This window comes from Mustela erminea, chromosome 13 (assembly GCF_009829155.1).
Source record: "Mustela erminea isolate mMusErm1 chromosome 13, mMusErm1.Pri, whole genome shotgun sequence".
Classification (NCBI taxonomy): Eukaryota; Metazoa; Chordata; class Mammalia; order Carnivora; family Mustelidae; genus Mustela; species Mustela erminea.
Window position 1 is genome coordinate 72,909,480 of NC_045626.1, and position 14,933 is coordinate 72,924,412.

Sequence of the window (14,933 nt, forward strand, 5' to 3'; positions counted from 1 at the left end):
GCTATTCCTCACGACGACCCAGTGAGCTAGTCCTATATCCCCATTTTACAGCTTTTGAATCTCAGGCTGGCAAAATAGACCACGCCTGTTAACGTGGCTCGGCATCGTCCACACCTAGAGGGCGCAGTAGGGAGGTCGGTCAGGCCAGGAAATATACTTCCACCCGTTCGACGCCCTGAAAATCCCACCTCCTTTCTCGCATCTCCGTCCCGCCCCTCTAGAGCCGAAGGCGCTTGAGCCTTCCGTTGTTGCTGTGGCAACCAGCGCGCCGTTTCCGCTACCTATACGTCATTTCCGGCGCGCCATCCTAGACATATCCGGGTTCCGGCCCCTGGAGCGGTAAGTTACTTTCCCTGAGCCAGTAGCTGTGTTGGGTCTGCGCGACCGGGGGGAGGTGAGTGCGGCCGGGTTGCAGGAAGAGACGGGGTGTGTGCGTGGGTCCGCGGCAGTGGGAGTGAGTGCGAGGGACCCACCAAGCCCCTCCGCGAAGCCTGCCTTCCAGCCCCCCATGCTTTCGCGCTCTGCTGGCGTAGCGTAGGTTCTACGCTAGGGCAAATTGTCCGACTTCCCTGAGCCTCGTTTTTCTTATCTGAACCGTGAGAACGCTAGCACTACCCCCGTTCTAGAGGTGACTTGATGCTTACGTTAGCTTCTCAGCCCGAAGAGTCTGGCAAATACTTCGTACTGCTCTGGCCCACGACGTGCGTACTGCTGTGTGCCAAAGGCTCTGTAACTCCTAGCAGCCCTTCGGTTATACGGTGTCCAAAGAGGCAGCGGGATTATTGACTCCGGACCTCCTCTGAGAAAATTTCCGTCCTTTCCACTGTTGGGTGAGGTTGGGACCAGCTGCACCCAACCACTGTGCCAGTGAGTGGAATAAGCAGGGAGAACTTTGTGACAGAACCGATCGGAGGTAGTGAACTCCTTGTCCCTGAAGGCTGCTTGCAGCAAGCAACTGGTAGGTAAGAATCACAGTCGCCCTCACATATTGAAAGTATTGTCGCGTAGTGCACCATGCTTGGCACTTCGTGTGTAATACTTAAACACTCACTGAGTCACGTAGAGCTGGGATTTGAACCCAGGTTGTGATTTTAGCAGTACTTTGTTCCTTCCCTAATCCAGTAATAGTAATGATGATGAATTTAATTCTGGGGCTACAGTCACAGCTACTGTTCCTTGAGCATTTTTGTCCTAAGTGTTTTTTACTTAATTAAAAAAGATTTTATTTGTGAGAGAGAGAACACAAGTTGGGGGAGGAAGGAGCAGAGGGAGAAGAAGAAGCAGACTCCCTGCTGAGCAGCCTGTTGCCGGGCTCCATCCCAGGGCCCTGCGATCATGACCCAAACCGAAGGCAGACGCTTAACCCACTGAACCACCCAGGTGCCCCTGAACTACGTGTTTTTTAAACAGCATCTCAATTAGGTTGGCTCATAAACATTCTCAGAGGGTAATGATCTAGTTAATCTGCTTAAGAAAGAGACAGCTGAATCTCATTACCCAGCTACCAGGAGCTGAATACTCCATGGCAATACGTGGATGTCTGTTAAAGTAGTGTTATAATTACTGCTGCCTTCAGGAGGGGTTCATGTTTTGCAAGGAAAACTTTAAATCTTAGGGTCTCATCAAGTAATATATTTCAGAAGGCATATTCTAAAAACAGTCACTCCTGGGACTGCCGAGGGTCCAGATAAAATACAGACAACAAAATCTGGGATCCAGGAAGTTGCCCACCCTCTTTCTGAGGCAATAATAAATAGAATAACGTGCTTAGTTATTTTTAGTTATTTTTATGTGATTTACATACATGTGAATGTGTGTGAAGTTTTAAGACATTGACCAGGACAGAGAAATAGATGCTTAGGAGTCACCTGTTGTTGGGACTGGTCGTTTGTCCCACCTGTTTAAATAGTGTTTGTTTTCTAAAATATGTTTTTAATATCTGCTTTATTGAACTGTAACTGATTTTAACGGACTTTAGTTTGGAGGAGTTTCGAAGGGAGCAAGGAGCGGGGACCTACTGCTGCTCCTCCCGGACTTACCACCGACTGTGCATGCCTTTTTTATTCCTTTCTTTAGTGACTGGCCATGTCACTGTCCCACCTGTACCGGGATGGGGAAGGCCATGTGGATGATGATGATGATGAGCGGGAGAATTTTGAGATCACCGACTGGGATCTCCAGAATGAATTTAACCCCAACCGGCAGCGCCACTGGCAGACCAAGGAGGAGGCTACCTATGGAGTGTGGGCAGAGAGAGACTCAGATGAAGAGAGGCCGAGCTTTGGAGGCAAACGGTACTGGCCAGCATGAAGCTGCTTCCCTCTTGCTTTAGGGAAGGTGGGGAAGATGGAGAGGGGTTTGGGCAGATACCCCACTAAATACACTGTTCTCCTAGCCTAACTGAGTCCCACAGCTACAACATTAGCTAGGGGGCCCAGCTTCCTGTTTGGCTGGAGTGCTGCTCTTCTGCTGATTTAACTATCTTTTGGTGTTTAATGAACAGTTATATGTATTAGGTCTTATACTCCCATTCCTTGGCTTCTGGGAGCCCAGACGCTAGAGCATGGAGACAGGCATTCATCGATCGTTCCCCCAGTGGACGTCTGTAATTGACTTAGGACCTAAGGAAGAGAGTTGGACCTGTTCTGGGAGGCAAGGGAAGATTTCTTTAGAGAAGCTGCCCTTGAGCTTATATGGCAGCAGAAGGTAACAAGGGGGTTGGAGAGGCATGTGTCTGCAGAGGCTCTTAAGGGGAGGTAGCAGGTGTCCATAAGAAGACAGAAGGTTCGGCAGGCTGTAGTGGAAAGGGAGAGGGAGCATGGTTTAAGAAGAGGCCCCTGGGCTGTCGTAGAGGGTGGATGATGTGAGTAGCAGTTACGTCTGGAGAAGACTTTTTGATGTGCAGAGTTGGCTTGGAGCTCCAGTGGAAGAGGGAGCTCTGTGAGACAGAGACAGGGTCCCTGCAGGGGTGGTGGCAGGGAGATGAGGATTCGGGCGGGTAGTCTTCCTCCTCAGTGTGAGTCGTGTGTGCACTGGCCACAGCTCGCTTGACTGGAGCATGTAGGGAGTTTGGGTTTGTCTCCTAGTCCCATCTGTGGCCTATAGGCTCGAGCCCATGGAGACTATGCCTTTTTCACGAAGGAGGTTGGGGAGAAAGAGTATGGAGATTGGCTTAACCCCTTCTCATCTGGCAAAGAAACCTACAAATGGATGATAAAAGGATCAGAGGTCAAGAATTACGGAACCCTAAGCTAATAAACAGCCAATGTTTGCTGGCCCCTTACTTGTTCTGTGCGCTTTACGTGCTTGGTGTCCTTTACCTTGTGAGAAAAGTACCATTATTATAATCACATTTTACAGATTAAGAAACTGAGGCAAAAGGCACACAGCCAGGCTAGGAGAATCTGGGCCTGACTCCTGAGTTTGGGCTCTTAATCCCTAAGTAACATTGCATCTTTTAGGAAAGAGTCCTCAGTTCTGTTACTGCTGTGGGGTGTTTAAAGACAAGTTGGTCATTGTATAAAGGGAACCAAGGTTTATGACATTTTAAGTACTGTTCTTGGGATGGTTGTGGTTAGCATCACTACTCTCCACTTCACGGAGTTAATTTTTTAGGTATTTTACTTTAGTTTTCATATACTAATAAAGGTAATGGACTTGAAATTTTTCTAAGAATTTGGCCATTATAATTGTTAATATACTTTCAACTCACACAGTTTCTTTTATTGTGTTTAATGATTTTTATTTATCAGAATTTCTTTCTTGCCTGGTTTTTATACATGAAATAGGGTCCAGAACACATGCTTTTTAAAGTAAGTTAATTTTGAAACACGTAAAAGGAAAGTTGCATTACCATATCATATTTTGCATTTTTCCCTTTCACTTTCTTTGAGACATAATCAATACACTGTTCAGGATGATGTTTTGCGTTTTTAAGCAACGCTGCACTGACAGGGTAACTCTTCAGCTGTATGGTTGACTTGAACACATGAGGCAACAATGTTCAATGATTATAGGAAACTAGATCTGGGGCCCTTTTGGTATAAGTGAATGTGTTGCTCTTTTAAAATGGATCCCTGGAGGTCCCCTCTAAGGGGTTCTCAGGCCAGCAGAGTTTGCATGAGGGCCCTGGGGGCCGTGTGTTTACCCACAGGGCCCGTGACTACTCCGCGCCAGTCAACTTCATCAGTGCAGGCCTCAAGAAAGGGGCAGCAGAGGAGGCTGAGCTGGAAGATTCGGAAGATGAAGAGAAGCCTGTTAAGCAGGATGATTTTCCTAAGGATTTTGGACCCAAGAAGTTAAAGACGGTAGCATCTTCATCTTAGGCTTGCGACTTTCATAATTGCCTTGGGAGGTTATGCAGCCCAAGCCCCTCCTACCGGTGGTGGTGGGGTGCTCAGCAGAGGCCGGTTGGGTGGGTTTCTCCTCGTGGTGGTGGGTTCCTCTGAGGTGGGAAGTGGGTAGTGCAGTCTCTGCTTTCCTAACAAATGGTACAGATCTGTTTTTGGTTCATATGACGCTTTTCACGATGCTCTGACTGCCAGACCCTTTCCCCGTCATCCAAGCTTGCTTTTTTAGGTTTTTTCTTCTTTTTCTTTTTCCATCAACTAAACTTTGGGGTTTTTTTTCTGCCCAGGGTGGCAATTTTAAACCCAGCCAGAAAGGCTTTGCAGGAGGAACCAAGTCTTTCATGGATTTTGGCAGCTGGGAAAGACACACAAAAGGCATTGGACAGAAGCTTCTTCAGAAAATGGGCTATGTCCCTGGCAGGGGCCTCGGGAAGAATGCACAAGGTAGGGCATCAGCGCCTGGCAGTTCGGCAGGAGGGCGGCGAGGCAGAAGAAAGGGGAGTGATCTGGGGTTGCCTTGCTTTTTCTCTCTTCAGAGTACTTGAACTCTGCAGCTTGTTCCGCCCGCACCAGACAGCTGTGCTCCTCAGCTGTCTGCGTTATCACACTCTAATAAAACACTTGTTCTGCAGGAGAAAGAGGCTTAGGCTTTATAGAAAAACGCTCAGACAGGGCTCAAACTGATAGGCTTCTTTTGGACCTGTCCAGTGTTTGTTAACAAATGAGTTTGTTGCCAGTATTTATAAATAAGATAATTTTACTTAAGATTTCTGATTTTGCCTGGTAGGAGTGGGTCTTAGCTGCCAAGGACAGTGCTCCACCACTCCCTGTTGTCTTCTGTCCCGGCACACTTCCCAGCACAAGTCCTCGGCCCTGGAGACACAGGAGCTGGCCATCCCTGCTCAAGTTATTTGTTTTTCAGGAATAGCAGTGAAACACCATGTGTGGCTTTTTCAGTCCTAGAGCTCAGAAACCTGGCTGAGCAAATCCGCATTGGAGTCTCCCATCCATGCTCAGCCCGGTCTCCTGTCTCCAGGCCTCGTCCACATATTTTTGCTCACACAACCCTGGCTCCTTGATACCGAAGCCACACAGACTGAGCACTTGTTTTCTTCCCATGGAACCTTGCTCTCTCCTTGACTTGCTTCCCATGAATCGTCACCAAGTGGCTGCAAACAGTAGTAGTGCCCATAATGCAAATTCCACCCAGGGTATGCGTTGAACACATTAGGTGTAGCAAAAGTCCGAGAACCTCTGTGGAGCTGGAGATGGTGACCTGGAAAGAGAATGAGGGACTTTCCTAAATCGAGATTGCTCCAGAACTAGGTGGATGGGCAGGTGGGCAGTCCTCACTGAAACACCGTAGTCCTGTCTCTAAATGCTTAGAAGACAGTTATTTCCAAGGCTTCCAGGTGCTGCAGAGCAGCTGAAGTCTGGGAGACCTGAGCTACCGAGTGAAAAGGAGGGGGTCTCACATCACTTCCCTTCATGCAGTCAATAAACTCTGACTGATTCACTCATCTCACCAGAGCCCTCCTCCAAAGTATAGAATCTGACATTCCAGAGTTCCCAGTTACATATGAACAGTTCTCTTTTCTCCCAGTATACCAAAACAAACAAAACAATCTAAGTGGAAATGAAAAATCTGTATTTAGGGCATAAATAACCTAATGTCAGCAGCCTGTTGTGAGCCCCATACATGCTTAGCAATTCCAAATCCCATGGAACCTGAACTTCTTCCAGGGGCAGAGACAGGCCTGCCTTCCTCGGCTGTGTTATTCTGTGCCAGGACTAAGGAAGGGCGGGTCCACTGAGTGGCTTGTCCAAATACAGGAATTCCTGTGATCTGAAGTTGTTTATCTTTTCCTGAAATTTGTCAGGTATCATTAACCCCATCGAAGCCAAGCAGAGAAAGGGAAAAGGTGCTGTGGGAGCTTATGGCTCAGAGCGGACCACTCAGTCCCTGCAAGACTTCCCTGTGGTTGATTCCGAAGAAGAAGCAGAAGAGGTAACCAGAAGTTGGGAGTCACGGGCGGGTGGTGCCTGCCATTTCTGACCGTGGTTGGTTTGTGCATTCGTTCATTCGTCCCATCAGCCTTCGGGTGTCTTTGGCACACCTCGCATCTCTGTGTCGGGCTCTGTGCTGGCAGCGGGCTATACCGCGAGGAGTGGTTTAGAGCCCAGAGCCAGGAAGCAGCTGCAGTGTGGTTAATGAGAGCAGGGTGCGCTGAGACGTGCCAGTGTAGGAAGTAATTGGGGGTGGGGGTGACCTACTTATATAGGGTGGTCAGGGAAGCTCTCCTGGGCAAGGACACCATCTGCGGACGCATGGCAGAAGACAACAGGTGTGGGGCCAGTCAGAGGAGGCTGAGCACAAAACTCCGAGCCTAATGGCAGAGAGGCCGCGGAGACGGCTATGGCGGGAGCTTTTGTCTCACGTGGCACGGAGCCCGCCGGAAGCTGGGTGTCACTCTGCTCCGGCAACAGTGGGGCCGGCTCTCCTGACCGAGAGGACTTGCCCCTTTGCATTTACAGGGGAAAGCAGGAGTCTGCAGATGCATGTGGTCACTGTTCTTGTCACCGAGCCTCTCCTTCTGCTAATGTGTGATTGAATGGGGGTGACTGCTCCAAGTGGGGGCTTCTGGGCGGCAGGTGCCCCAGGCCCATGGCAGACACGAGTAGGTGAGCCAGGTGTGAGGCAGGGAGGAGTGGCGGGGCCTGAGCTGGACAGGCGAGGGCCTGGCTGTCTAAAGGGGTGGCTTCTCTTCAGCTCTAGGCAACTGTTGCTGTAAATGTAGGCTCAGTAGTGCTTGATCTTTGGATTTTCCTGAAGTGGAAGTCTAGATTGTTTTTAGGGAAAAAAGTAAGAGTCTTAAACCAGTGTGAGGAAAACAGAATGACAAGCATAAAACCCACTTCTGTGGGCTGGACTCCACTGCCCTCAGACCAAGTTGTCTTCTCTACTGCAGATCTTCCTACAGAAAAATTTTGTCTTTTCAAAAGTTATCTTCGCCTTAAGACTCAGGATCCTGCTTATCTACCTTCATTTTAAATTAGAACCAAGGTTTTGGGGGTGCCCGGGTGGCTCAGTTGTTAAGCATCTGCCTTCAGCTTCCTGGGTCGTTGTCCCAGGGTCCTGGGATTAAGTCCTGCATTAGGCTCCCTGTTCATTGGGAAGCCTGCTTCTCCCTCTGCTACTCCTAATGCTTGTTCTTTCTCTTGCTGTCTTTCTCTGTCAAATAAAAAAATAAAATCTTAAAAAAAAAAAAAAGCAAGGATTTGTATACTTAAAAAAAAATCCTTTATATTGTTCTCTAAGTTTTACACAAGGTGAATTTAAAACTAATGTAGTGCCAGCCCACAGTAGATGCGCTGTAAATGGGGCCTTTGTCTGGGTGTTCCTCTTTCTAGTTGGGGTACCTGCTTTCTGAACCCTCTCATTTGTAAGAGAAGCTGGGTGTTGGGGAGTCTCAGGAGATGGTTTAGTATCATGCACACACACTGCTTAGCACAGAACCTTGTGTAAATCTAAGAGCACACCTAGCAAATCTCTAACCACCCTTCCTTAGTACTGGCACAGAATAACACAGCCGAGGAAGGAAGGCCCATCTGTGAGTGGTCTCTGCAGCCTCACCTGCTGTAAAAAGCGGCCTTTGTTGTTTGACCACCTCCCTCTGCTTTAGGAGTTTCAGAAGGAGCTGAGCCAATGGAGGAAAGACCCCAGCGGAAGCAAGAAGAAGCCCAAATACTCCTACAAGACAGTGGAAGAGTTGAAGGCCAAGGGCAGGATTAGTAAGAAGCTCGCTGCTCCCCAGAAGGAGCTTTCTCAGGTTAAGGTAAGGGAGCCCTTGGTTCTGGTCCAGGATGGGCCCTGGGAGACACAAGTATCCCACACACACGTCAGGTCAGTCACTGAACATTCTCTCAGGTCATGTTGGATCTTCTGTCCACACTTTTCTTTTTTTTCCTCACTGGGCAGTGGTGTGCTCCCATTCCCTGCACTCCCATGCCCAGGGAGAGCTTCTGCATTCCAAGGGCGGGGCACTCCTGATGGTGCACTCATGATACGGGAGACAGACAGTGACCCCTTCCTCCTGAAGCGACAGGCCATGAGCTTAATAACATTTCCATGATTATAAATGCAGTGTGAAGATGGTTTTTTAGTGAGTGTGTAGTTCCAGAGAATGAAGTACTAGATTATTTGGTCCTACCTGTGTGACTGGACCTTTAGCTGTTTTCTGGTTTGGTTTGGAGCTATCCTGTATATAAAGCTTTGGCTGTATTTCAGACATTTACTAAGGATAGATTCTTAGAAGTTGAATCACCAGGTTAAAAATAGGAAGCTTTTTAAGGCTCTTGAATACTTGAAAGGGTGCACTAACTCAGGCTGTGACTAAAAGTGCCAGAGAGCGTCCTTGGGGCATACCAGTATTTTCCGTTTTAAAAATTGATTCAATTTTCAGCTGCTGTTACATGCACATAGTCCTGGGTTTTCTGTCACTCCCCTAGGTAGCCAGAGAATAAGGGTGACAGTTGTCTGTTGTAGTCGGGTGTAGGACAGTGTGTGTGTATGTATGAGTGTGAGAGAGAGAAAGAGAGAGGTGTTCTCAGCTGTCGGGGTGTTGTGCATCAGATTCCCGGCAGGGAGGACTGGGAAGCCTCGCAGCTACACAGCTCCTAGCCAGAGATTTGCAGTCGGTATGTACAGACAGGGCCTGGGAAGTTCTGTGTTTATTTTTTTCCACCTGATTCTAATGCACATGGTTCTTGGCTGACACTTTTACTTCCAGGGCTGATGGATGGCTGTGTCTCAGTACGCTTTATAGTCCACTTTTCCTGTTTTCTTGAAATGCTCCTTTTCTAAGTTGCCTTGTCCAGTCATTGTTTTCTCATGTTTCATTTTGTTTCTAAATCAAAAAACAACTTCTTACCACAGAGCAGCATGTGGTACCATTTAGGCAATTAGAAAACACAGTAGCAAAAATGTTATTTTCCTTCCTTCCAATGGATGACCAGTTTTAACACCTCGATGCATGTCCTTCTAGGTCTCTTTGCCTAAATAACGCATTTTTCTTATACCATAGCGTGACTGTTTTACCACATTAGCTGTTTCATTTCCAGCTTCAGTCAGTGCAGCCTCTCCCTTGCCATAGACCTAGATTTTCTTCTCAGCTGAGTAGTGTGCTCCTGAGGGACATGTCTGGAAGTGCTCATCTCTTGACCCTTGGTCCCATCTCTTGACCCCTCTCTTGACCCTTCTGCAGGGATCCCCCACCCCCTGGCTCTGCCATAGCAGGGCTCGTGCACACCTGCATCCTGCCCTCCCGAGGTGTGCTCTCACGGGGCAGGGATGGCATGTGCTGACCCCCCTCCCTTATCCCCTACCCCGCCGCTGCCTCCCAGGTCATCGACATGACCGGCCGGGAGCAAAAGGTCTACTACAGCTACAGCCAGATTAGCCACAAGCACAACGTCCCTGATGACGGGCTGCCGCTGCAGTCCCAGCAGCCTCCACAGCCTGGCAAAGAGGCCAAGACCCCGGGCTTCGCACTGCCTGAGCTGGAGCACAACCTGCAGCTGCTCATCGACCTCACAGAGCAGGAGATCATCCAGAGCGACCGGCAGCTGCAGTACGAGCGGGACATGGTGGTCAACCTGTCACATGAGCTGGAGAAGATGTCGGAGGTCCTAGAGCACGAGGAGCGGGTCATTGCCAACCTCAGCAAGGTCCTCGAGATGGTGGAGGAGTGCGAGCGGCGTCTGCAGCCCGGCTGCAGCGACCCCCTCACCCTAGACGAGTGCGCCCGTGTCTTTGAGACCCTGCAAGACAAATACTACGAGGAGTACAGGATGTCTGACCGCGTGGACCTGGCCGTGGCCATTGTCTACCCACTCATGAAGGAGTACTTCAAGGAGTGGGACCCGCTGAAGGTGAGTGGCTGGCAAGATTTGCCTCTCTGCTCCTGCCCGCGGTGGGGGTTGGGGGGCTGGCAGGGGCCTGGGCCTAGAGAGGCCACACAGGGCAGGGTGGCTGCTTCACGGCTGCGTCTCTCTCCAGGACTGCACGTACGGCACCGAAGTCATCTCCAAGTGGAAGAGTCTCCTGGAGAATGACCAGCTCTTATCCCATGGTGGGCAGGACCTCTCGGCAGACGCCTTTCACAGGTATTCACGTGGGAACCGGGAGGAAGAGGCCACTGGGAAGGGCAGAGAGTGGCCCTGCTCCAGGGGTTTCTTGTGCATTCATCCACCCTGCGCCTGTGCGCGTCATGCACAGGCCGGGCGCCGGGCTTGCCATGGGGTTGAGGTAGACAGCCTCAGCCTGCAGGGAGTGTGAAAAGCCAATGGAGGATAAAGCAGCAGACAGACAAGGCCAGGGATGATGAACAGAAAGGACACGCCCGTTTGGGGTGGTGGGAATAGTTGGAAGCAGAGGTATCCAAGAGGAGGTGACATTTGAGCTGTGACCCATGAGGTGAGTCATCCAGCTGTGCACACAGCTCCAGCGGGAAGGCAGGCCATCCCTGGAGAGGGGACCCTTGTAACCCCATAGCAGCCCTGCCAGGCAGCCAGGTACTGGCAGGGTGGCCCAGACCCTGTGGATGAGCAGGTGGTGGCTGGGTGAGGGGGACTGAGGCTGGTGCAGGTCTGGCCAGGATGGGGACTGGCCCGGTGGTTTACTGTGCTCGTTTCTGTGCCTTTTCCTTTCTTATTCTGGAGAGTTGGTGGTGATGTACTTAGTCTGCTTTGAAACCTGTCTGTGCAGTTAGTCTGCCCGCTGCCTTTCTCCCGCAGGCTGATATGGGAAGTCTGGATGCCTTTTGTTCGAAGTATTGTCACCCAGTGGCAACCAAGGAACTGTGACCCGATGGTGGACTTTTTGGACAGCTGGGTGCACATTATTCCCGTGTGGATCTTAGATAACATCCTGGACCAGCTCATCTTCCCCAAGCTGCAGAAAGAGGTAGAGCCCCAAGTCATGGGGGACCGCTGGCGTAACCAGGGGCCCTTCACTCCCTCAGTGCCATCAGAAGGCCTGGAATGAACAGAATCTGCTGACACGGTGATTGTCCTGTGGGTAACTCCAGCCCTTTTGTTGGCACGTTACCCCCTACAGATTCCTCTGTTTAAATAGGGAATTCATTTTCTGTTGGTCTGATGCAAGCAGAATTTGTGCCATTTCAGAGCTTCCATGCAATTGCCCTAGTGATAGTGGTTTGGTTGTGCAGAGGCATGTGGGCTGCATGGTGCAGCTGGAACTGCTGTTTTGTCCCACACCTTCTGTAGGTGGAAAACTGGAACCCGCTGACAGACACTGTGCCCATCCACTCCTGGGTCCACCCGTGGCTGCCCCTCATGCAAGCGCGCCTGGAGCCCCTTTACTCCCCCATCCGCAGCAAGCTATCCAGCGCCTTGCAGAAGTGGCACCCCAGCGACTCCTCTGCCAAGCTCATCCTCCAGCCCTGGAAAGACGTCTTCACCCCAGGCTCCTGGGAAGCGTTCATGGTCAAGAACATCGTGCCCAAGCTGGGTGAGTATATGGGGAAGGGGCATTAGGTCCAGCAGCTTTGGTGCCCTGGTTTCTGTGGTCAGCGGTAAGGGATCCATGCTTCTTAAAACAGGGGCTTGGAGCTCAAGGAGAAAGCCGAGGATGCGGTACCGCTCACCACAGGAAGTGCCATTTTGTGCACAGAGGTGGCATATAAACGTACCTGGGATCCTGAAGACAGCAGCAGCCTTGAGGCTCCGCAGGCCTCCTGCTTCTGGATTGGTCTAGTTTGGGCTTCTCATAACATGCTAGGCATCGGTGTTCTGAGATTTCTGAGGCATTTGATTTTAAATATGTATTTATTGTTTCTGGGTTAGAGACGAAAAAGGTTTTCAAGAACTGGCATGTCAGGGACTTAAAACTGATGGATAAAAGCAAATTTAGGCCAGTGTTTTCTGATAAGGATTTTGCTCTGTGCTTCTGGGACTCTGCCTTAAAGCCTGGGTTGCTTTTGCAGGGATGTGTCTTGGGGAATTGGTCATTAACCCCCACCAGCAGCACATGGATGCGTTTTACTGGGTCATCGACTGGGAAGGCATGATCTCTGTGTCTAGCCTGGTAGGGCTGCTCGAGAAGCACTTCTTCCCCAAGTGGCTTCAGGTATAGCCTGCTCTGCTGTGGTTTTGGGGCAGCTTCCGGGGGGGCAGGGGAGTGGAATGGAGGTAGGGAGGATTACACTTAATTTCCTGCCCAGGTCAGACTGCAGCGGCTTGATCCCTGGGTAACTGTCAAAAGCTATCACACAGGACAAAAATAAGCAGTAATCCCAGCAGCCACCACTTACTGAACATATGCCATGAGCCAGATGCGAAGCATTTCATGTGGTTCTCTCCACTCCTCACACCACACCTTTGTGGGGGACCATCACAGCCCTGTCATTTAGGGGCTGAGGTTTGGTGAGTTTACATTCAAGGGAGCTTAGCTGGCAAACGGACTCCAAATTCTTGGGAGTCATACTCTGAAAGCTTCTGTTTAGCCCCTGTAAACTCCACACATCTCCTTGTAGGACCACGATCAAAACAAACAGGAAGCTTTGCTCCCATGTGCCACCATCGTGGATGCAGATGTCCGATTTGTTTCTTTTTGGCAGGTGCTGTGCTCTTGGCTCAGTAACAGCCCAAATTATGAGGAGATCACCAAGTGGTACCTGGGTTGGAAGTCCATGTTCTCAGACCAAGTGCTGGCACACCCATCTGTCAAGGACAAATTTAATGAAGCATTGGACATCATGAATAGGGCAGTGTCCTCCAATGTTGGTGAGTGAGGATTCCGCTTTAGGGCTCCTGGTTCCAAGCACCGTGTTTCTGAACACATAAATGACACAGAAGCAAGAGTTTTCGGGTGCCTGTGGGCTGTCTGCTCCAACATGGACTCTTCCCCACCAGACCCCTTGCCCATCTCTGCCAGCCCTGGGAGGGGCACAGGGCCCTGACCTGAGTCTCACTGCAGCCAAATTCATACTGGGGGGGAGCCTGCCTCTAGGGCCACCTTCCGGGTTTGCTGGCATGCCTGTGAAGAGCTCAGTGTGCTCTTTGAGTGGAATAGCCTGACACCTAGAAGTTGCCTCTCCTCACCTGGCCTATTTTATTTACTTGTGGAACAGTCATAATGCCTACTTCTAGAGGTTCTTAAAAACCTAGAGGGGTGAAGTGAGCCCTGGTCTGTACAGCACTTTGCAGGTGGTATCTTTGTTGTCTCAGAAGTAGGCAGGTGACTGTCCCCTTCGTACCTATCCCAGCTTCTGACCAGGTGAGTCACTGTGCTCTTATCCCAACACAAAGGCCCCCGTGGTACCAGGCCAACCCTGCTTCACAGACAAGCTCCACAAGGCCAAGAGCTTGTTCAAGGTCACACAGCTACAATGGCCGGTGGGACTGTAATTTCTGTTTTCTGAATCTTTAGTCCTTTGAGCCTGTTACATGAAGAGAATGTTCACAGAACATATACTCTGCTGAATGAGGCAGATAGACTTCTCAGATCACTCTCATCTGGGCCCCTCAGTGGGTCATCCCGATCCTTTTCATACTCTCCAGAAACTTTCCCTCGGCCACCCTGGCTTCGGGCCACCTCCTAGAGCTGGTCCCATCCATTTCCCTTAGCACTGGACATTGTGGCCCTGTACTGTCCTTCAACATCTATTTGAGTTCCCCAAATGCATTCTAAATTCTTCCAGGGCTGGAGCCTCTATGGAGAAGCTAAAAACAGAACTAGGCTAGGCCATGTGTTGTCAAAGTTTCCAGCCCTAGAAGGATCAGTCTTGTGCAGGAATTCATGTTAATCATCTCTCTGGTTGCTACACATTAGCCAGAAACCTTCAGACCAATTTTTGTATGCTTGCAGGTTGTTGTCTAAACTTGCTGAAGGTGCTTGCCATCTGCCTTAGTGCTTTGTGTCTCTAAGGCCCAGCTGCCTGTGAGATTGGAACCCCACTCCTCACCCCTCTCCCCTCTGGCTCTCCCAGGTGCCTACATGCAGCCCGGGGCGCGGGAGAATATAGCCTACCTCACGCACACGGAGCGGAGGAAGGACTTCCAGTACGAGGCCATGCAGGAGCGACGGGAGGCTGAGAACATGGCCCAGCGGGGCATCGGTGTGGCTGCCAGCTCTGTGCCCATGAACTTTAAGGACCTCATTGAGACCAAGGCCGAGGAGCACAACATTGTTTTCATGCCAGTCATCGGGAAGCGACACGAAGGGAAGCAGCTCTACACCTTTGGCCGCATCGTCATCTACATCGACCGGGGAGTGGTGTTTGTCCAGGGTGAGAAGACCTGGGTGCCCACCTCCCTGCAGAGCCTGATCGACATGGCCAAGTAGAGGGGGAAGGCTGGACCTTGCACCCGAGAGGAGACATGGTCATGAGTAAACGGGATTTTAAACCGCCTCTGAAATAGTTACTCTCCATCCACGGATATCCCTGGTCAGGTCAGCAAGAAATGACAAAACCTAATGCTAATGTTAAGGCGTGTCAGTCTTTACACTGAGCCCTTCCGTGGCATGTCCTCTGCTGAGGAGAACCACACTGTGTATTTTCT

General features: G+C 50.4%; 1 protein-coding gene across 4 annotated transcripts; it reads left to right on the forward strand.

Moving 5' to 3' along the window:
* Window positions 1–233: 233 nt before the first annotated feature.
* On the forward strand, window positions 234–14,782 carry TFIP11 (tuftelin interacting protein 11). Of its 4 annotated transcripts, none has more exons than XM_032311249.1 (13): window positions 234–339; window positions 2,077–2,294; window positions 4,154–4,307; window positions 4,637–4,793; window positions 6,230–6,357; window positions 8,033–8,185; window positions 9,753–10,280; window positions 10,408–10,514; window positions 11,145–11,313; window positions 11,637–11,880; window positions 12,356–12,498; window positions 12,989–13,154; window positions 14,360–14,782. In XM_032311249.1, the coding sequence occupies exons 2-13, from the start codon at window positions 2,086–2,088 to the stop codon at window positions 14,713–14,715; spliced, it is 2,514 nt and encodes an 837-aa protein (XP_032167140.1). In that variant the 5' UTR covers window positions 234–339; window positions 2,077–2,085; the 3' UTR covers window positions 14,716–14,782. The 4 variants fall into 4 exon arrangements, with proteins under 4 accessions (XP_032167140.1, XP_032167138.1, XP_032167142.1 ...); XM_032311247.1 differs by having other exon boundaries at window positions 301–391; window positions 2,075–2,294; XM_032311251.1 differs by lacking the exon at window positions 234–339 and adding an exon at window positions 398–962.
* The last annotated feature ends 151 nt before the right edge of the window (window positions 14,783–14,933 follow it).